General features: G+C 39.8%; 2 protein-coding genes across 13 annotated transcripts in view; both read left to right on the forward strand.

Moving 5' to 3' along the window:
* The first annotated feature begins 140 nt into the window (after positions 1-140).
* Positions 141-14,906, forward strand: asxl2 (ASXL transcriptional regulator 2). 3 transcript variants are annotated; one of them, XM_044167718.1, is made up of 13 exons: positions 141-326; positions 1,669-1,751; positions 1,965-1,967; positions 2,913-3,021; positions 3,346-3,487; positions 4,855-4,973; positions 5,954-6,074; positions 6,438-6,497; positions 7,283-7,443; positions 7,791-7,887; positions 8,025-8,130; positions 9,146-9,875; positions 10,355-14,906. In XM_044167718.1, the coding sequence occupies exons 1-13, from the start codon at positions 270-272 to the stop codon at positions 12,188-12,190; spliced, it is 3,624 nt and encodes a 1,207-aa protein (XP_044023653.1). In that variant the 5' UTR covers positions 141-269; the 3' UTR covers positions 12,191-14,906. The 3 variants fall into 3 exon arrangements, with proteins under 3 accessions (XP_044023653.1, XP_044023654.1, XP_044023655.1); XM_044167719.1 differs by lacking the exon at positions 1,965-1,967; XM_044167720.1 differs by lacking the exons at positions 141-326; positions 1,669-1,751; positions 1,965-1,967; positions 2,913-3,021; positions 3,346-3,487 and adding an exon at positions 4,040-4,193.
* Positions 14,907-16,362: 1,456 nt separating this feature from the next.
* dtnbb (dystrobrevin, beta b) overlaps positions 16,363-23,188 on the forward strand; it is a 32,326-nt gene continuing 25,500 nt past the window's right edge. For 3 of the 10 annotated variants that reach the window (XM_044165799.1, XM_044165797.1, XM_044165800.1), the window contains exons 1-7: positions 16,363-16,616; positions 19,250-19,296; positions 20,630-20,697; positions 20,948-21,028; positions 21,165-21,378; positions 22,623-22,708; positions 23,012-23,166. In XM_044165799.1, the coding sequence (XP_044021734.1) occupies positions 20,631-20,697; positions 20,948-21,028; positions 21,165-21,378; positions 22,623-22,708; positions 23,012-23,166 (603 nt within the window). In that variant the 5' untranslated portion in view covers positions 16,363-16,616; positions 19,250-19,296; position 20,630. Of the gene's footprint in view, positions 16,617-16,648; positions 16,754-19,249; positions 19,297-20,629; positions 20,698-20,947; positions 21,029-21,164; positions 21,379-22,622; positions 22,709-23,011; positions 23,167-23,188 lie in introns of those variants that run through there. The other 7 variants (XM_044165798.1, XM_044165796.1, XM_044165792.1 and 4 more) reach the window with 5 other exon arrangements.

The following is a 23,188-nucleotide window of genomic DNA, read 5'->3' on the forward strand; positions in this document are numbered from 1 at the left end:
CTCGAACCGTCTCCTGTGTTTTCCAAAGAGCTGCGGTTATGTTGCGGTCCGGGTCATAATTGCAGCTGACAGCTATGTAAATATATGTGGGGAAACTTGAAGACTTTGAAATGACAGCTATATACAGTAAGATGACGTTTCCTTCGGAGTCACATGACTCTTTACAGTAAGTCCAACATGGCAGACGGAGTGGATCTTACGCGGTAACTAAAGCAACATTTCAACTGAAACAGACACATTCAACACTACTCTGCATCGAGACATCAGCTATGAGGGAGAGACAGAAGAAAAAGAAGGGGAGGACGTGGGCGGAAGCCGCTAAAACGGTACTCAAGGTGTTTTTATCTGCCGTTTGTTGTGGTTGTTTTCCTTGTACGCTTCCACTTGTACAACTGTGTTTATGAGTTCATGACCCGCTGGTGAAGACGAAATGTTGCGTACACCGCGCAAGGCCTGTGTTGACGGTAGACATTTGGGAGACCGCTGTCACTAGCCGTCTAGCTTTGCTTATCTGTCACCGTTGAGCATGAATGCAGCGAAACGTCAGCTGTGTGCACTCAAGCATCTCAACCCTCCCGAGTGCTGTGTCTAGACTGTACGGGTGACATGTCTGTCACGATTTGAAGTCGAATAAAGGAACCATGAAGTAATCACGTCAGTGTTAGCCAGGTTAGCATGCTAGCTCCTGCTAACGCAACTCAGTTTGTCAACAAGTTTGTGTGATATCAGTTGTTTAAAAAAAACACATCAAAATGTGTAGTGTCCGTATTAAACTAATTTTCCCTACGTTACCTTAACTCCGTAATAGATAACCAAGTTACTTTATTGCATGCCAGCGTTTGGCGAGATATCAGAGTACAGTAACGTTAATGAATGTTGCTAGCATTGTAGCTAGCTGTCTAGCGTAGCATGCTAATGACAACAAAATATCAAAACTCCCAGCAACTATTTCATAATTGAAACGCAACGTTATTGCTTGTGTGGACATCCACTTGCCAGTGATGCATTAGCTCCGCTGAGTGATGTACAGTGACTAGTTTGCTCGTGTAACGTAGCTAACTCCAAAGATATATTGTTATAACGTTAGTTTCTAAACACCCATAAAGTCCTGTTTTACTGAGATGCTCAATAAAAGCAAAATAAAAAGCCACATTGTTTGCTCAACACCAGATGATACAGTTAGAGTGTCTGTAATGTTACTGTGAGAGGTTTTTGTTGACATGTTTTGCTGTTAGCTAATGTTAACGTTTTATGAAAGTGTCTGCGATCTTGCTGCATTCCCTGTCCATGTCATAACTAATGGCAGTGTTTGCTTGGATGGCCGTGCACCAGCCATATGGGAAATCTATAACTTAGTAGTTAACCACTTGTTTATTATTAGCCAACATCATAGCAGAATATCTCAATCTGTTAAAGGCAAAAAGCCACAATGTTTGTGAAAGGTCTGTGGTCTTGATTATTCTGAGTATCATATTTTGTACTTACACAAACAAGGGATTTGAGACTTTGTGGAAACCCCTTAGAAAGTTTTAGTTTGTGAAATCTAAGGCTTCGGCCAAAGTAGCCTTGAGACCACATCATGTTATATGACAACCACTCTCACTTGAATCACTCAACTGTACAATGGTATCATGATTTTCTTTTTATAATGATATTTTATTATTGTAGGTTTTGGAGAAATACCCCAATACGCCTATGAGCCATAAAGAGATCTTGCAGGTGATCCAAAGAGAGAGGCTTAAGGAAATAAGGTAAATATTTTCCTGGCATTGTAGCTTCACTACAGCAAATGCCCTTCAGATAGGAGACATTTTCATGAGAGAGAGAGCACTGCAGTTTTCTCCCCTTGTTATTGATTGCTCATATCATGTACTTTCCTTTTCTTGTTCTCATAGTAACGATTATTTCACTCAATTAATAATTGTTTCATTTCTTTTTTTTTCATTGTCACTGTTCTCATCCAGAAGGTAAGAAAAGGCTAGCCCCCCACCCCGATTCTTAACAAACTTACTGCAATGCCACTTTATTTGGTTTTACCATTTGCATGTTATTAACAATAAAATGTCCTAGGTTCAGTTGCATAAAGAAACTGTGTTAGACTCACACTCGTATTTTACCTAGACTTGTTATAGCCTTTAGAGCCAACCTGTTGCATAAAAACAATTTTATTTTCCAGTATGGTAAATTACTTGACGTTCTAACAAAATAAAGTATGGATGTTGTTGGCAGTGTTTTTTACTTTATAGATTATAAAGTTCAACACAGCCACATGACATTATCCAAAGAATTTAGCGGGGGTGTAAATTTAATGAGATAAATTGTCTGGCAGATTTTAGCCAGCAATATTTGCAAGCCTAGCTAGTGCAATTTTCTAAATTAATAACAGATGTTGCATTTTTCTCTATCTCAATGCATTTTATTTATAAACATTTTGCTTAATGTATTTTAAGTAATATACTGTATGTTACACTGTAAAATAACACAAATGTAAGTTGACTAAAATACATTTTTGCTTCACTGTGTACCTCTGGATATATCTCTTGCATGTCTGCTGAGGCATTATTGTGCACTCTTAATTAACTCAAGTTGGTTTTGAAACTGTTTGACTTAACTAGAACAGATTTTTATGCAACAGACATGGTTATGTCAGACCAGCTTAATCTGAGAATTTCAGTTCCTTACGATGATTAGATTAGTCTTGAACCAGTTTTATGCAACTGATTCTGTATAAAACATTCAGTAAATTGCCTCACAACTATACCGATGTGAACCTTACTTGAACTCCTCTTGATGCATGACAGCAATTTCTCCCCAGATATCAGACCAGCCTTTTCCCTTCTTACGTCTTTCTCCCAGCTGTCTGATTTATTGGGGAATGGATGTGTAATTTGCGTTTTTCTCTCATAATCTAGTGGAACCTCGCCGCTGGCATGTCTGAATGCGATGCTGCACACAAACTCTCGTGGTGAGGAGGGGATCTTCTACAAAGTTCCAGGCAGAATGGGGGTCTACACATTGAAGGTTAGTTAGACACAAAGCAGCTTTGACTACTGTGTCCTGTAAGACCATAAATAGTGAATGAGCCACTATTAAGTACAAGATCATTCAAAATCATTAATTTTGGTAATTGCAACCATTTGTCGATCTACTTTAGGGACAGGAAAACATAAATCTTGATTAGCATCATGACATGATCACCAAAGTGTTTTATAATTATGAATACTTTGGTTGAATTCTATGAGTGTGGTGTGAGTGTGATAAGATGTTTTTGAATGTCTGCTTGGCTCTTCTTTTTCTGTATCTATAATATAAACGTAATATACTCTATGTACTTTTTTTATGTAGAAGGACATCTCAGATGTGGCGAAGGAGCTATCTGAGGAGGAATCTGAGGAGAGCAGTGACACTCTTTCTGACTCCCAAAGCACAGAAAACAGCAGCAGTGCCATCACTCAAGAGGGCAGGAGAGGAAGGTGGATGCGAAGAGGTACTGTGCAGCGCATACCTCCTGTATTATAAACATTTTGTACATCACTGCATCTCTTTAGTCATTTCTAGGATGTACAGACCATCATCTCCAAAAGCTTTTTTGGGTCAATCAGGAGTCACCAAATATTTAATGCAGATATTAAAATAAACTATACTACATTATTTCATCTAAAAATGTGCAAGAAATTAAAAAATGTCCCCATTACTTCATAGCTAGAAGTTCCCAATGGTAAACCAATTTTGCAGGCTAACTAATATTAAATACTGCTAAAATACAGTGTTCAAATTTGTGTCAGTCAGCTTTATTTGCAAGAGCTGTTTACAGTATTAAAGAGTAAGGGCCTTGTTGTTGCGTAATTGTCGCTAATGTTGAATAATCATTCAGGAGGAATCAATTGAAGAGAAAGACACCCGTTCTCCATTGACAGCAGCCTCAATAGAAAGTAACACAATAAGTAAGGACCGTAGCTCTGCTCATTAGCTGATTTTCGCTGATTGGTTACCTAGCTATGTTCTAACTCCCAGAGTTAACGCCCCTTCTCTTCCGTTATAAAAGTCATTGCGGAAACACAGGAAACCAGCTGAAGTAGCAGTAGACGAGGCAAGTTAAGAGAAAGTGGCTTCACCACAAACATAAATTACACCATCTCATCACAAAATAATTTCTGGAATACACTCAGCATCATACACGATGATAGCAAAAGGTGGGTTTTATCTTATCTATATCAAACAGGCTGTGTCCATAATGTCTTCCATTGTCAACAGAGAAGCTGCAAGACTGTACATGACGGTCACGTCGTGGCAGTTTTTGCTCTTTTGTGCGTGTGTGTCAAATCATTACTTTATTGTGAATTGCACACCTTGATTGTGCCTGATTGCAGAGCAACCTTGGAGAATGAGCTTTTCTTCAAGTACCAATTATTTTGCTTTCTTCAGGCTGTGCTCTCACTGACTCTCATTATTTCTCTCTGCCACTTGAATATTTTAAGTGACTGTTAAAACAGGAAACTGTATTTTCTCAGCATGACCCGTGACCACTTCCTCATTATGCACAAGTTAGAAACTGCCAAGCAAATAACCTTGGTGGGAGGACTCCGATATTGTTTAATTTTTTAACTAATCAATGCAAAAAAACGCAAAGTCAAATGCAGATTAAGTGGCATCGAAAAAGAAACATGCGGAACTGCTATGGTATGTAGAAAAGGTGTTTTATCAGAAATAGACAGCAGAGATGTTCAGCGCTTGGTAATATGATATTTTAGCAAGGTAATGTAATCTGCTTCTTTGTGCACAGTATTGGTTTCAGTTTCATCAAAACAAAAGCATGATGTGTGATGATCTGTTTTGTGCTTTTGTATTTCATAGTTCCCTCCAAGCTGCAGTCACAGCCATCCTCTCCGCAGCCTCGATGCTCATCGCCTTCTGTCCCCACCAGTAAACTCATCTCTCCCTCCCAGAAACACTCCAAGAAAGCTTTGAAACAGGTACTGATGGATTCTCTATTTTTTTTATTGTTTATTGCATTAATAACCGCTACTTAGTGGAGTAAATACTATATTCACTATTTGTGCAAACATACGCTTCAGATATTACATGAGTTCCTGCCACGCCCTCATACTCGCATTACACCCATGTAAATCCCTGACACCCCGCTCTGCAACACACAGATGTAGTTTATCTTGCATTTATATACCAAGTTTTTAAAGGTGGCTCCCACTCTTAAATCAAAAAACAGTACTGATCTGAATCTGAGTCAGGCATCCGTCAACAACTACGGTTATTATTGTATGTGACATATTTAAATTTTTAATCCATGTCCAAATACTTTCTGCCATTCCTTATCTGTTTAACATCTTCTGCTGATTATTTAAAAACAATGAGGCTACAGGGGAAAATGCCTATAGCTGGTTTTACAGTATTAATGTTCTCATAATCCACCCGTTCAACATTTTCCTATTGGCTGCTTTGTGCCTTTTGTGTTCCATTTAATTAGATTTCACTTGATTGCACATTTTGTAATTCACTCCATCTGTGCTGGTGTGGAGTTTTCAGCTCTGTAAGACCAATTTGTATTCATTTATTGGGCGTAGGCAACACTAGAAGATGGCGATTTGGCTAAAATATTAGTGCTGGAGAGCTCTTCTGTGTATTTTCCTTTTTGTTTCAATCAGCTAAAACAAAAGAAAAGCACTCAGTGGACTGTTGTGGATTTCTTTGTGTTCTCAATCTGTTGACATTTTATTTGTGAGGTGATCAGAGCTCTTGACAGATTTACAACACAGATGATTTATGCTTGTGTTATGCAACCTATGTTTCATTGCTACACTGTTATTTAGCCGTTATTTAACCAGGCAAGTGGCCCTGGGGGGAGTAGTTGCAGGGAAACAGGGGGTTAAACACATTCACACTCTCTTTTTCTCATACTGCTGGCTATTTGTTCCTTCCTTATTTTGCTCGTTTTTAGGCCTTGAAGCAGCAACAGCAGAGAAACCAGCGCAGACAGGGGGGAATGCCAACCACCTCCAGTCCCAGACTGCTTCTGAAAACCATCAAAGATATGACTGACAACATTACTACAACGACTGGTAGGTGGTAGCTATTATATTGTCAAAGACAATATAAAATTAAATTAATTGTTGCACACTGGGCTTGCACAATAGAGCTCCAGCTCACAGAAATGAAGTGTGATATTCATTCAGTTTGGATATTTTACTCATGTTCATTGCATGATATTGAACACAGTTTTGAAGATAAATGACAGATATTGATGCAGTTCTTAGGTATTGTCCTGTTATTACAGGTTTTCATAACTAGATAACAAAAGGCATTGTATTATCATCATCCAGACGTGACTCATATAATTGGCAGCATCAGTGTGGAAACTGTTAGATCTCTGGCCTGCTATTTCTGAGAGCTTTTTCCCTGCTCCTTTCCCTCTGTCCAAACAGACTTATGCCACCCAGTTGTCCCTAGGAAGGTTTCCCAGAGGTCAGGCCGCCTTAGTGCAGGTAAGTCAGGCATCTACTTACATTTGATCCAGTGGTTTGGAAATCTTAAAAGAAAGGATTGGTGATTTTCTATATTTTTCTTAGTGTCAACAAATCCCATGAAAACACCAAACATTGTCTGTAGTATAGCATATTTCTCTTTGCCATAGACCTCTATTGTTGTCTATTACAAACAACAGTGTTGCAATGGATGACATGTTCTTTCATTACAGTGAACACAGACACTGTAGTTTATTTTGAGTCAATCTCAGCTACACTGTCCTGGTGCCATAAATACTCACTAGTAAATGTATTGATCCGCAGTTTGAAATAGTCCCCAACAAACTAGTTAATCCTGTTTGAGTAGCATTTACTAAAAACTACAGTGCCCAGCTGTTTTAGGAAATGATTTGACCTTTTGTTTTAAATTAAGCTATATATTTATGTTTTAAAGGTTTATGTCTTCAGTAGGAACCAATCTGTTTGGGGTTTTGTGCCATAGACAGGATAGGGAAGTCAGAAAATGGATATATGCTGGTTTTGGTCTTTTCATGGGATTTCTTGAAAATAACACCAATCGTATCGATTAAAATTGGGTGCAAACTGCCCGCTTGCTTGGACCTAGATGAAGTTAACTGCGTTATTTCAAGAAGTCGGGGAACAAGTGAAATGATCCCACATTAGCAGAACAAAACAAATTATATGACTACATGTGAGAGTAAATTACTCAAGATGTCAGTTGCAAGATCCACATGTTTCTGCATTGTCTTTCTTGGCTTACATCTGTTTCCTGTTTTATATTGCAGGGCAGCTAAAACGATCCAAGTGTAAAATAGATGTGGAAACACCAGACTCCATTTTGGTTAACACCAACCTGCGGGCAATCATCAACAAGCACACCTTCTCTGTCCTGCCCACAGACTGTCAACAGAGGCTGCTCAAACTTCTGCCTGAAGTTGACCGGCAGGTGGCTCTAAGATTATACATACTTTGTATGCTTCTGTTGCATTATCTAGCACTAAATGTAGAGAGTGTAATATTATTGCATGTAATTTCTCATCTTTCCTGTCAATTGTCGTACAATGTATTAAACTGTCTCACAAAATAGTTTGGAAATATTTTTAAAATGTAGAAAACATCTCTGCACATGGATATACATTTTACTCTCAGTTAACTTATGTACAGCATTCATTCATGTTCATTGATTCTAAATGTTTAACTGTACATCACATATGGGAAGCATGAGTGGATGTACTGATGCAGCGATGGTGATTGTGATGATGTTAGTCATAACATTGTGCCTCGTCTCCCCAGGCTTGCATGGATGGCCTTCTGAAGGTCACTAGTTCTGCCTTAAACAATGAATTCTTCACATCAGCTGCACAGTCTTGGAAGGAGAGACTGGCTGAGGGTCAGTGCAACTGTTTCCAACTGATAATAACAGCATTCGGTTCACATTCAAAGTTAAAATTATGTCACCAAGGTTCAGTGTGACTACAAGTATAATGTAACTTTTCTTTTTTTATTATGTAACTGTTTCCTTTACAGGGGAATTCACTCCGGAGTTGCAGCTACGAATGCGGCAAGAAATTGAGAAGGAAAAGAAAGTTGAGCACTGGAAGGAGGCCTTCTTTGAAAACTATTATGGTGAAAAGTAGGTTCTCCTTTATGCTTGAAAATGTGTATTATTTCTTGATTCACTTATCCAATCCAGCTTTGAAGGAGTTGCAAGGCATATTTTTTTCATATTTTCCAAATGCCAAAAGACAGTTCCTTTCACCTACAAACAGTAAAAAAAAGTCTCAGGATTTTTTTTTCTTCACGTCATTAACAACACTGAATATCCAATTTCAGAAAAGCATTGTTATTAAACAGTGGCGTGTTCGAGAGGATTATTTAGAGTTGAATGAGATTCTAAATAGGATCTAAACACCACCCTCATCTCCCTCTCACATTACAGGAGTAGATGAATACCTGGTAAGATTTCTTCTTGGAAACACACAACAATAATTACAGTGAAATTGTTCACACTGTTCATCACATTGCATTGAATTGCTTTATATCCAGCAACGTCATATTGCTTCAAGACGAGACTAAATCAAATTGAATCGACCTGTTACCTGCTTAAAAATGTGTCTAATTTGGAGGCTTACTGATTGTGTATCAAGATGCCAATCGAAGCAGTCTCACTGGGTGACTTGCAAAAGACTGAATGGATGATTACAAATTTTAAGTGTCATACTCACCTTATCTCATACTTCATACTTAGGCCTCTCATCACTCAGGTGTAGAATATGTTTTATTCATTAATAAACTTGGTGTAAATTCAGATCAACTCGGCATGTCAAAATTAACACAGATGTAAGGAATAGGAGTAACTTTAATTTTTTTTAAGTAAACAAAAACACTGTAATGTTTTTTTTTCTGTGATGTATAAAACAATACTAGCGACTAAAATGTTGTTTTTAGTATGTTTTGAGTCCTTGTCACCCTCAAAGCCCAACTTTGTGTGTATTCCTAACAATTCCTTTAAAAAGCTGTGTTTCATATATATCATATATTTTCCTTTTAAGAAAGAAAACACTTGATTTATGGATTTATTTCTCTCTCTCTCTCTCTCTCTCTCTCTCTCTCTCTCTCTCTCTCTCTCTCTCTCTCTCTCTCTATAGTTCTGGGCTCAGCTTTGAGGAATCTGAAGAGCTGACAAAGGCTGATCTGAATCAGAAGTCTGCCAGGCCCCATTCCCCCTGTCATCAGACAGGACCTGCTGCTCAAGCACCGGAGGACCCCAAGGGCACCAAGGACAGCAGCCAAACTGATGCTGCTGCTCCTGCTGTGAAAAACATGAAGCCAACACAGGAGCCTCTGAAGGCACAGCCTGCTCCGAAAGAGCCAGTCTTCACCACAGAGCCCATGAAGACACGGCGCTCACAGCACTCTGAGGATCGTAAGTTGAACACAACAGCGCAGTCTGGGCCAACACCTGCAGTGACAACACCTGAGGTTGAGAGACCGATTGAACAGGCCTTGGTAGGTACACTAACTGAAAAGGATCATAAAGAGGAAGCGAAGGAGGAGAAAATGGAACTCCCCCAGTCGCCTGTGAAGAAGAGCCATTCACCAAAGGCTAGTTCAGATTTAAAAGAGGATGAGCCGGCGTCTGTCGTTAAGCCTGCTGAGAAGAGCGAAGAGGTCGTCTCTGAGCCCTGTGACCCCTCAGAGCCACTGAAAAGGAAATCTCTCAGTGAGATGGAGGGTGAATTGACACCAGAGAAAAGGCCCCGTATGTCCTCAGTTTCCTCTGTGTCTTCAGTCTCCTCCGTATCTCCTCCAGCATCATCCACATCCAGCCCTCCTACACCAACTCAAACAACAAATCAGAGGGTTCCACCACTCAAGGTAGGGAAATGTTTATGAACTCAAAGTCTGCTCTGATCTATCTTTTGAGTATCAAAAACTCACGACTTGTAGGCTTGAAAGGTGGATCTGACAAGTGTGTAGCTTGCTTCTTTGCAGAGGGCGGCAGCTGTAGTCAGCTTGGATTCACAGAGTGGATTCCAGTGTCAACCAAGAGTCATGACAAAAAATGTGTCTTAAATGATCAATATGTCCATAGAAATTGGTCAAATCCCTCCTGCATATTTCTGCATTGATCTTTATTCTCAGTATGTTCCAAACATTTTTAGCTTCCCCAGTAAATCCCTAATTTTGCTACTTTCATCAGGGTTTTGTAGCTGTGAGGAGGCGATAGCATGACACAGAAGTAGTGAATTTAGTTGTGAATAACCTCTTAGTTTAATTTTTATTGTGGGTGTCCATTTACTTATATATGCATATCTTGAAATAATTCTTTAACATCAATGTTTTTCACTTTGCAGATCTCAGTGTCACGAATTCTTCCCGTTCCTGTGTCACCTAGCCAAGTATCTCCCAGGACTCCCCTCCCGGCCCCGCTTAGCAGCCCGGGCCGCACTGGTGCTCGCACTTTGGCAGACATCAAAGCCAAAGCTCAGCTTGCCCGAGCTCAGCGGGCAGCGGCGGCTGCAGTATCATCTGCATCGAAGGCAGCGGTGCCAGGCCCAGGGCCAGGGGGAGGCAGTGATGAGCAGACACAGCCATTGCCCAGCCCAACGTCCCCACAAGCATCAACCAGGTTACCAGCCTCCAGCTGGGACAGCAGCAGTCAGATTAGTACACCTCCTTCACACCTACTGGACTCTTTTGGTCAGCTAAGCCCAAACCAGTCTCAAACATTTTACTCAAGCATAACTGCCGAAAAACACAAAGGTCATTCTGCTGGTACTGTCAGTGCAGCACCCCATAGCGTTCAAAAGAGTTCAAACACATCTACGCAACCCACTCCTTTATCTGTGCACACTCTGATGGGACAGGAAAACCCATCACCTGCTGGATCATCAACCAGGACCAGCTCCTGTATCCCTGCAAATAACCCGCTGGTCACTCAGCTTCTGCAGGGCAAAGAGGTTCCGCTGGAGCAGATCCTCCCAAAACCGCTTTCCAAGGTGGAAGTGAAGATGTCAAACTTACCCTCTGGTAGTAAGGGGAAGACATCGCACTTTGCTGAGCACACGGCTGATAAGCAGATGTCCCACCAGTTCAATACAGCAGGACGAACAGGAGTTTTCTCAGAATACATGAGACATCACAGCGAACTTCCTGATAAAGAGACTCAGGAGCAGATCCTGCAGGCTCTAATGCAGAGGAAAGGCCAGCAGGGCGAGCCTTATGGTGGTATGGGGCCTCAGCACCCTCAGTACAAAGTCCATCAGCTGATGCATGCAGAAGAGCATCAGGACCAGTCCAGGATTTCAGTAGGATTTCTTGGTCGTAAGAGGATGCCCAGGCCTGCCATGACGGGACATTACCTGCTCAATGTGTCCACATACGGCCGAGGACCAGAGAGCAAGAGACTGCAGCAGTCTGCCATCCCAAACACGTCTGTGTCCAGTTTAAAAAGGGAAAGCACAGAAGGAGAGAAGGCGGCTAAGGAAGAAGAACCAGCCAGGAACGTTTTCTTTCCTGTTTCTGGGGTTAAAACAGAGCAGCAGGGATACTCAGTAACCAAGTCTGATGAAGCATGGAGCATTCAGCATTGCTCCAATGTAAAGACTGAGCCTGGATCAGAGGATAGTGCAGTTGGTGCCGATAACAACAGCACCAGCACGACAGCCAAAGACACCAGCCCTTTTTTTCAGTCACACCGAAGGCACCTCGAACTCTGCAATAGTAATCAAGGAAACTCCGAGCCATATCTTACCCAAGTGGACCCCAGTCACCAGCGGCCGTCTGCCTTTCAAACACAGAGAACGCTCGATAATCAGGAACCCGTGGCAGCATCATGCTACGGTGGCACTATCAGCATGTCTGTACCTCACACTTTGAACCACAGCACTGAGGGCACCAGCTCTTCCACAGCCTCATCAGAGGCTGACGGCGGCGGCGTCCACGGGAGCGTCATGTCTTTCTCAGTGACTGTCACCACCATACCTGCTGGTCACTCATTAGACCACGGCAACCAGCGCGAGCCCTCACCTGAACAGTCGTTCATGGAGGGCTCCAACATGGAGGATGTCCAGTCTAAATGCTACTGCCGACTTAAGGCGATGATCATGTGCAAAGGATGTGGCGCCTTTTGCCATGATGACTGCATCGGTCCCTCAAAACTGTGTGTGTCATGTTTAGTTGTACGATGATATGAAATTAGTAATAATTAGAAGATATCGTTGTTTGATTTGTATTGAAGCAAGGCACAAAGCAGAAGCAGGTCATTCAGAATCAAGACAAAATCAATGCTGGGGTGAAGCACATTAGCCATGCTCCAGACAAAACAACCAGCATGTGGTCGCTGTTGGAAAGACAAGGATTTACACTGGATGGTCTGTTGTTTCACCAACATCTATGAAAAGCTGTTTTGTGCAATTTTTTGGTAGAAATGTCAATCAGTTTTCAATCAAATCAGTAGTCTGTCGGATGTGTGACAAATATAAAATCGGGCAATGTTTGCACTCGGCTAGGATTAGTGTGATATATTTTTTTAAATATATATATATATGTGTAGTTTTTAAAAAAAAAAAAAAAAGAGGGAAACATGAATGTTGCTATTTTTGTAGAACATAATGACTGTTGTGTTTTAGACTGACACTTTTTATTATTGGGCCTAATCAGTTATGGTTAAAGGCAAAAAAAGGGCGCTAATGATAATCATTGGTTGTAGAGTACCTCCTATTTGGCATTTATGCACGCATGGCAGGGAAGTGCAACTTACAGTAACTATTTTATATAAAAACTGTACATTTATTACTGAACATACTCAGATTTAAGAACTAGAAAGAGCATGTATAGTTTTAGAAAGAGAATATTAAAGGAATTTTGAATGATACTTCAAGTCGTAAGGATTGCACATCACATCGTTTTTTTGACTAACAGTTACAGGGCGAAGCACTTGAAAACCACGTTGATATATGGTAGTAACTGTGTACAGCACTTACATTCAAATATAGGGAAAAAGAAGAATCATTTATGTATAAAATGCCTATATGTTCCTTTTGTCAAATTGAGATCTTTTCCATTCCAGGTCAAGATCTAGAGTTACTTCCTACTGTGTGAACCTCTATTTTCTCTCCAAAAAGCCAGTTTGTAGATATTGTCTCCCGTGAGGTGGGTTTTCTCACGCTTTTATGTCTGTATAGATAGATCAGCAGTGGCAAACGGTAAAAAAAAAAAAACACTCAAGGCAAGGGGAGAAAATGAAGATGTTTTTGTTTTTTCGCTGTAAATATCTGCTCATTTACAATATATGCCTAGATGTAGAAATGTATTTTATTTTATTCGTGCAACACACCTTGCTTGAGCATATCCAGCTGTTTATTACATAATTATTTTTACTGTGGAAAGAAAATAGAGAAGAACAGTAAGTTATGCTAAAACGCTAAATGCTTTATCTTAGAATGATTCAGCATAGTATGCTTCAGTTTTACAAAATTATTTGGAGGTACAATATGACACCGATTAACAGGCGGGTGTATTACTTCACTTTGATATGGCCTTTTTCCAGTGAATTGAGAGAGTTACCCATTTTAATGTGGTATGAAGTATTGTAAGCACAAAATAATATTGTATCATGTTTCTATAATGTACAATAATGTATGTGTGTGATGTGCAGGGATGAACCAGCACATTTGTGGTGTGAACACTGTTGTTACAACCTTGTAGCTGCATTACAATGATGTTAACACAGTATAAATGCTTACTTTACCACATATTAACATGCAAAAAGGCCAGTGTGAAGAGTTACCTCAGCAGGTTTTCTGGGTGTTCATACTGATTGCAAATTATGACGCATCAACTATGTTTTGAAATCTCCTGGAGGTGCAAAGTAGGCCTGTTTTATAGCAATTATTTCAAAGGTAATATGCCAAAGTCACCTTAAAGAAACAAAATAATCAGAACTTGTTTTTAATGTCTGACTAGTTAATCAAAGTAATATATTTTAATTAATATATTTTAATATAAAAAAATCTATTTGCTAATTGTTTTTGAAAATCAACAGGGTATTTACTATAATAATATACTGGCTGTCTGTTTTTCCTATGATTTAGACTGGACAGACCACCGTACAGAGAATAACATGACTTTTTATAATTCAAATTGCCCAGGTATCAATATTCTGTATGGCCCAGGTTTTTTCAATGGATCCGTTGGTCTATATTTTCCATAGAGATGTTGTCTAATACGTGTATGGTTTTAGCTGTCTATATTTGTGTCATTACCTTGTGAAAACAAAAGATACGTTTTTAAAGCACCATTTTTAGGTCAGTGGATTAATCAAAATCCATTTTTAAATGTATTGTTATTAAATGGAGGGGTTATGTCTTGTGGAAAATTGGTTTTAAGATTGTAGGGCTAGAATCAGGAGAGGTTTCCTCAAAAATTTCACTAAAACTGGTGTACCAGTATTTGATTTGAACACAAACTTAATTTATCCCCCATAAATATTTTGGTTTGAATGTGATGTTAGGGTGCTGTATTTACTCATGTAGAGTTTGGGACTGGATTGCACTGCAAAACAATTAACAAAAAACATTTAATCAACCCAAAAGGCAGCTGAAATCTTTGTTAGTAATGACTGAAACATGTGTCAGGCAGCAGTCCCCACTGTCACTGACATTACCTGTTGTGTGTGCATTCAGAAGAGCAGTTCATATAGAATTGACTGTGGGGGAAAGTGTCATGGGCAATCCCCACCATTTTAATGTCACGTTTATCACTAGGTGAATTTGTGTAATGTCTGTGTCATTTTGTCTCCATTTAAACTCCGGGTGAATGTAATATAGTAATCAGCACTTGTAAACAAAGTGTATTTTATCAAAAGTTATAGACTATTATGAATAAATAATGAAAAGAAAAGCATTTTGTGTGTGTTTACTGGTGCTTATCTCACACAGAGGGGTGCAAGGGCCATTTGAAGTTCAGTTTACACAATGTGCACTGAACAATCTATGAAAACATTTGTATAATGTCTTCTGTGGCTTTGGTTCCAACGTTTGAAAAAATAATCCTGATTAAGTCATCAGGGTTATCTTGGATTGGGCTTGAAATTTAAAGCCTGAGTTTGTACACAGGTGTTTGTACACAGCCCTGGCTCTGTAAATGGGAAACAAATAAATGGCTCAGAATGGATCGGACATTCCGCTTACTTTCTAGTTTGCCAAGATATGCTGTTGTTGTGATGTTAGCTATAGTAGCAGCAGAGTTGTGAGTATCGCTGTCTGGAGCTGCTGTGCTCGCTCTGGGAAACGTCTCGTCCTCTCTGGCTGTTAGCTTCACAGCAGCAACTGTAGCGCAGTTTGCTAACACACAGCCTAGCTAACGCTAGTTACATTACTTGCTGTGTTGTTGTTCGCTCTATATCATGGTATTTGTTATAGTATTGGATTTCTCCCTGGGTCCCATACCCTACCTTTAATTTTTCCCATAGACAGTTTTGTGACTCACAGTTGAAGCACTTCTACAGCTTGGATCGGCATGAAACTCCAGGTTGAATCATCAGTAGGAAAAGAAATTTAACAAAACTTCTTTAGAAAAGATCTGTTTCTTTGATTCAAAAAGTCAAAGGTACAAGCCTGTGTTTATAAAAACTTTCGGGGAGAATTTAGCAATGACTCCCAATGTGCATTTTGGCAAGAAACATCCAACCACAAGCTTAAAATTCTGTTGTGTGCGCTGCTAACGAGCGAGTTGAAGCTAAAGATCACACTATTGAGGAAACTGGTAATAAAATCTGCAACGACAAAGCGTTTTGAATTTGCTACCGCTCTGATTCAGAACTGCCTTCTTCTCCATAGCAATGGAGGCCGAGGATCATGGCTATTGTTGTATTTAGGGCCATCTGACATGCCAAAAAGGCAAACAGATGGACAAAACATGATATCTTTGTGTTGAAAAAAGACTGATGACTATAACATAAGCCTGCAGAGTCATTATATTATCCAGGAGAGTTCTGTGTTTCTATGTTAAGTAATGAGGATATCAATAACGTAAACATTTGAAATGGGAGTATGCAATGGGGCTGGTGCATTGCATTATGGGAAATGTAGGATCTAGTGTTTTTGGAGCTTGACTCATAAAGTCAGGATATCTCTGCCTCTGCTGCTTTGATTTTGTTCATTCCTTTTTTTTTTTTAAATGTCTCTTTTGAGGCCCCTAACTCGATGAAAGTGCAATACGAAATCGTTGGAGTATCCCTTTAAATTAAATTGAATCTTGTTTAATCTCCACTCTATTATGCTGGGGATCATAATTCAGAATAAAAGCAGCAATAGTAGTAGTGCGCCTTTAACCAGCGTGCGTGCGCACATGCGTAAAGTATAGTAGGTGGTCGCGCATGGCATCTCCGTGTCTGCTTGCGCTCTGCTCTGCCGTCCTCTGCCGCTGTTTCGCTGATGATGCCGCGCGGAGCGGGGCGCTTGTACATTTCTATGTGCGGCTACAACCGCAGTTCCTAAGATTTAAGTCGAATGAAACGGGAGAGGAGCTTGAAATATCATGATGGATCGTCCGAGCCATTTCTCATCGCTCGGGCAGCTGTAACGTCGGCGGACACGCGTGGATTCATCAAAGGTGAGAGTGAGGCTGTGAATCACGGAGGAAATATCCTCCTTATTCACCCTGGACCACTTATCCTCCCCATCTGATGCTGCTGCTGCTGCCGATGATGATGGTGATGCTCTAAACGCAACCTGCGTGATTTTCCTCCGGTAAAGGCCAGTTCCCTGCTATGCCCCTTATTCGACTGTTGAGACACCAGTGAGAATTGAAAAGATGCAGGATTGCCATTGTTTATTATCCCAAAATTTTATGGGCATCACGACACACCGTTCCCATTGCGGAAATAAGGTAAATAGGCAGTTAAATCAGCAATATGGCTGCGTTTATGCTCTGCCGTCGCTTCAGAAGTGAATCTGAGGTGTTGCAGAATTGCTCACTGTGAGAATCGAGGCTTGTAGAAGCCGAGAAGTGAATGATATCAGCGAAAGGGAGGTACTGCAGTAACCGAGTCCTTATGTTGACTCGCGTCAAAGGATGTTGTCATTACCTCGAAGCTGAAGGTGCGGTTACAGTAAAATGCACCGTTACGGGCCTATACTGATAGCTACACAGTCTTACTTTATCAAAAAAGGGCTGACATTAGAATTACTGTGATTTATGATTATTTTTGTGAAAATTAGTGAATGCAATTGACTAAAAATCCCATGAATTCAGACCTTTGTCACACTGATTCTGGTCTGTGCCTTTGAATGTGCTCTGGTCTGTGAATTCATTTTGTCTATGAATTATTAAGAACTTGTCTCTGTTTCCTTATCTGACATGAAATAATCAACTCATGTATTAAACTGTCATATGCTGCTGCTTTCATTTTTCTGAACATTGCCTGCCAATGCAATGCCTGAGTTGCCTACTCATGAATTTCTGCAGTTACTTCATAGGCTGAATTTTTTACAATGAACCATTGTGTTATTTTGCTGACATGTGTCTGTTTGGTCTCCCACTGCATAGAAAATGTTTTCTAGCCTTTCCCCCAAAGTACAGCAGTGCATCTCTGACATATCATCCCTAAAAATGCAAGTACAGTGTGTTGCTCCATTTAGGAGCCCACTTATTGTGTAATTAGGCTGACCAAGTCTTTTCAAGTGGCCAAAGTGAACCCTTAATTCTGACTGAGTTATTGTCATGATTTGCCCACTGAGCTACAAAGAGCCATAAGACTGTTTCAGAGCATTAAAACTGCTGTTTAATTTAGCACAAAGTGATTTATTGCTCTCTTAGAATGCAGCCATATCTGGTGGTCGTGAAATCAGTGATCATAATTACAACTGAAACAATTCATTGGCAACTGTTTTGATAAGCGATTAATCATTTCAGTCATTTTTCAAGCAAACATGCCAAACATTCTCTGGTTTCAGCTTCTCAAAAGTGAGGATTCTCTGCTTTTCTCTTTTTACATTGTAAATTCAGTATTATGGGGGCTTGGATTGGAAAAAAACAAGACATTTAAAGATGTCACCTTGAGATCTGGGAAATGGTGATGGGTAGGGCTGCAACTAACAATTATTTTCATTATTGATTAATCTTCAGATGATTTTATCACTTAATCAATGACTTATTTTGTCTATAAAATGTTGTAAAACAGTGAAAAATGCCCATTATAACTTCCCAGGACCCAAGGTGACGTCTTCAAATGACTTATTTTTTCTGATCAACAATCCAAAACCCAAAGGTATTCAATTTACTATCGTATATGACACAGAAAAGCATTCAATTCGCTGCAACCAGCAAATGTTTAGTATGTCTGCTTAAGAAATGACCAAAACGATTATTCAATTATCAAAATAGTTGCCAATTAGTTTTTTGTTGATCGACTAATTGTTTAATCGACTAATCGTGGCAGCTCTAGTGATTTATTTTTAAAACTGTTTTGTGACATTTCATAGGCTAAAATGATCAACAGTTGTAAGACTGATCATAATACCTATTATTTTAAATAATAAATTGCATAATGCTTGAATTGAATACCACTGCACTTCAGTAGATGGGGTCCTTTTAAATACCCTTGCTGGTGCCTGTAACCAGCAATAAGAACCACTCAACACAAGACAGATTAGCAAGTTAGTGACTGGAAGGAGGCTCTGTCATAACAGTAGAGATCACCGTGAGAAGAGTGTCTCTAAAACAAGGCTTGATGCAAAAAAAAATAGAGAAATCCTCCCTGTCTTTAGACTTCCCGATGGTAGCAGAACCTCTGCATCTTTGCTCACGCTCTTTGGGGCGCTTGGTTCCATTGACCCAAGGCTGTCCGGGGAACCCAGCGCTTGTCACATTGGCCAGCTGTATTTTGCTCTGTGTCTGTCATCATTAAGTGGTTCCTTTGCAGCTCAGTCGGTGTCATTAGCCCACAGGATGCAGTCACTGCTGAGTGGGATGTCATGGAGAATTATCATTTGCACAGACCACGGGCGCTGGAGTGTTCCCCAGCCAGCTCACCAATATTTCTACAGGAAGAGAGGGAGGGGAAACAAAAGCACAAATTGAGCGTTAATGAAGTCCTTGAAGGAGGGAGAGAGGGGAGGTGATAATTACTTATTTAAAAGTCAACTACATTTTGTCAGCGAGGAATAGCTTATCTCTCATAGTAATGGTGACATCAAGTCGAAAGACACCTTCACTAACTCTTTCAATATGGCTTTTCTTCACAGAGTCGACAGTCAGGGCTTCACTTTGTTTGACATTCAGCAAGCGACAGGTAAATACTTTTGAAATCTTCATAACATCAGATATACAATGTTAAAGTTATATCATATGTGGTAAAAGATGTAGTGTTTCTGTCATAGTCTTAAAACAAATGATACTATTTGTAGTACATTATAGCCACTGAAATTGCTTCATTTCATAACAACACAGGGTAATATTAAAGAACAAGTGAAGGTATCTGTTTCAAATTAAAATGTCTGCTGTTTAAGAAAAATTAAAAACACCTACTCTGAAGAAATGACTTGTACCATAACATTAAAAGCCCTGATGTCACTTTTTGAAGAATAGCAGAATGAAGGAATGAATGAAATAAGGAAACCTGTATTGTTTCAAAGGGCGTACTGTCAACTACTATGTTGAAACAAAGAACAGACACAAACAATGAATCCCTTTTGAAAATACTCAATAAAGCCAACACTGAAGTTGAAGTCAGTCAGGTGTCAGCACAAAAGTGAAAGTTTAAATTGTTCAATGGATGTAGATTCCTTGGTATGAAAGAGAATAGTGTCAGTTTTGTTCCTCCGTACAGCATCTGATACCTACATCCTGAAGATTAAAGTCTTGTGGGAAATATTAATAATGTTTTTGATTAGACAGCAGCATTATGAACATACGATTTCTATCTTTGTGCAGTTGATTTTAACGCTAAATACAGATTGTCAACACACTTTAAAGGAATAGTTTGGCTCAGCCAAGAAATACTCCAGCACACAAAAATTTTCAGCGATTCAAATAGTGAATTAAGTGAAACAAACTGACAAGTCAGTCTGATTATTTTGCTTTTCAGAGTCTTTCAAATCAATGAAATCGACTGGGGTTTGAGTGGTACACCAAAAACCCCCAGTTAATTTCATCCCTATAACTGGTTTCATCATCTGTTAAACAGCCAACCAAAGCCATACAATCTGTATATTTTACAAAGTGAATAGCTGGAGTGATGACTAATACAGTCCTTGACGTACAGGGTAAACAATAAAGATGAAAGAACACCATACTGTATTCTTTTGGTATACCAGCGTTCAGGAGCTCTCATGTGCATATTACAGGTGAAAGGCAGAATAATGCACACACAGACCAGATCCTTTGTATTTCAAAGATGCTAATTTATGAGCTTTAGGTAATAATTTGTTTAGTCTTCCCACAAAAATTATTAGTCATAGTCTGAAACCTTTTCTTCAATTGCACTAATAATATGCTGTATATATATATATATAAATCAACTGGGTATGTGATTGATTCTGGAGAGTGAGCTGTGTGTTGCATTTATTAACATGCTGCAGTCTGAACTGTAAATAACGCATGCTCTGTTGTTTGATGTGCCACAGAATGATCGAGGAAGGCAGTAAACGAGGCAAGGCCATGGTGGAGAAGAGACAGCTCTTCATGGAAATGAGTCAGTGGAGTTGACTGAGAGAAATCTCTTTTCACTATTCATAGTCAGCAGTGGTTCATGTAATTCCTTGACTGGCTCGAAGTTGTGCAGGAGATACGTGGTGCCTCACACGTACAGTATAATTCCTCCCACACAAAGACAGTGATAGTTTTAAATGTACCTTCAGTGAGCCTGATTGAGTTTGGAAAGACTTTAAATTAATTTCATTAAATTGGACATTTTTTAGACTTTCTTTATGCTTTTTTTGCAGGAGCTCAAAACTTTGATGTAATCAGACTGTCAACTTACAGGACTGCCTGCAAACTCCGGTTTGTGCAAAAGAGATGCAACCGTAAGAGCATGCAGATTCTTGAAGATTTTCCTCTTTTTAACTGCTCTGACACTGTGTAACCAATATAACCATTTGTTCCAACATAATACAGACTTAATTGACCACAGTCTGTCTGTTTGCCCCCCTCCCCTCACAGTTCATCTGGTGGATGTCTGGAACATGATCGAAGCCTTTCGTGACAACGGGCTCAACACATTGGACCACAATGCTGAGATCAATGTGTCGCGGTTGGAGACTATCCTGTCTTCCATCTACTACCAGCTCAACAAGCGGCTGCCCACCACCCACCAGATCAATGTGGAGCAGTCCATCGGGCTGCTGCTCAACTTCATGGTGGCCACCTACGACAGGTATGGGAGCAGGTGGTCAGTGCAGAGGAGCACTGCACTCTGGTGATTATTGGAATCACTGTTTCACTGTTTTGTAGTATTTTACAAGGAAAAAGCAAAGATTAAGAGCAAGTCCCTATCAGCTAAAGTATCCCTGGAGATGTTTTACTGTATATCCCTCCTCTTAATGTCTGCCCTGTGCTCAAGGCCCCGGACACTGCATCCTGGAGTGCAGAGGTTTATTACCGACAGTAAATCTCTCTCTCATTATTGTACCTTATGTGCTCAAATTGATTGGCTGCTTGCCCTGTCCATTCATTGACCCATTCAATTGGTTTACTTTTATCTGTAAGGCCATTCTGGTCCCGCTCCGTTATTATTCATGCTGCCGTATCTCTGGGAAACTTTGTGGAAATGACTGTCTGCGATCACAGGAAGCAGTTTTGCTATCTGTCCCTGAGGTCCAAACTGAATTAAGCAGAAGAGCTTTCATGTACTCAGTTACCTCTGCTCGGAAGCCAGAGCTAAATGAATCTGAAATGAAAGAGCTTGTCTCTCTTGGCAAGTTAAAAAGATTTTAAGGGGTCTTGAGGCAGCCTTATGACTTGGATGTATCATGTTAATATGTGATTTAAGGCTTAGTTCATGATTTTTGACATTTTACACACTAATGGATGCAACATCAAAAGGGCACTGTTGTACAGTTGTAGTTTGGCATATGAATTGCTGTATGTTTATCATGGTGCCAGTTTTTCCTCTATGCTTTCATCTGAAATTCGTAGTCTCACCAGAATTCACGGGTGAAATGAAGACTCCACAAAATACAATAAAATAATATAAATTCTACCTTTCATTGGAACCTAATTTTTGATTTCATAAACGTGTAATAATTCAGTGCAAACATTACATTGTCTTTTATCAAAGCAAGTCTATGTAACTCTATTTGAACAGCTGCCACTGTGGCCACAAGATAATATTATATGCTAAAACAAAGGGTGACAGTAACAAGGAGAGTTATAAGGTCAGCTAACTGACTTAACTAACATTAGCTAACATAAGCAACCAAAAGCTACTGGTCATACCAGACAGCTGTAGCAGCAAAACCAGTCAGTGGATTGAATTGAACAAAGGTGCTTTTTACTGCTTATGAATTCAACTTTTCATTTCAAGATTTCAAGACTAAGATTATGTTGCTTATTCTTTCATGTGTTACATAGTCTCACTTTAATGTACTGATAAAACATCACGTTTCTTTCTACTCGCAGTGAAAGCCATGGGAAGCTGACAGTGTTCTCAATGAAAGCCATGCTGTCAACAATGTGTGGAGGGAAAATTGTGGACAAACTACGATGTAAGTACATTTATAACTTTCTTACACGTACCATGTCAGAAGATATATATCTTAATGATCTGCGTTTTTTAAATTAGTTTTAATTATTTGTGCCTGATTTTCTGAAATCTGATGTCATGGCTACCTGCACATGCCAGGGTATCCTGGGACAGCTTCACGTAGTTGCTCAAGTTAAACACACAGGGGCACTGTTGGAACATGTATGCAGAATTAATTTAGCTTTAACTGTGCATATTGGATCATATATATTGGATCAATAATATACATTCACAGAAGAAAAGGCTGAAATTTGCTGTCTCTCAGATATTTTCTCACAGATCTCTGACTCAAGCGGAGTCATGATGTTTGCAAAGTTTGATCAGTTTCTCCGGGAGGTGCTGAAACTCCCCACAGCCGTGTTCGAGGGCCCTTCTTTTGGCTACACAGAGCATTCGGTCCGGACGTGCTTCCCTCAGCAGGTATGAGGAGGATATTTGAACA

The sequence above is a fragment of the Siniperca chuatsi genome, linkage group LG15 (genome assembly GCF_020085105.1).
Source record: "Siniperca chuatsi isolate FFG_IHB_CAS linkage group LG15, ASM2008510v1, whole genome shotgun sequence".
NCBI classification, from domain to species: Eukaryota; Metazoa; Chordata; class Actinopteri; order Centrarchiformes; family Sinipercidae; genus Siniperca; species Siniperca chuatsi.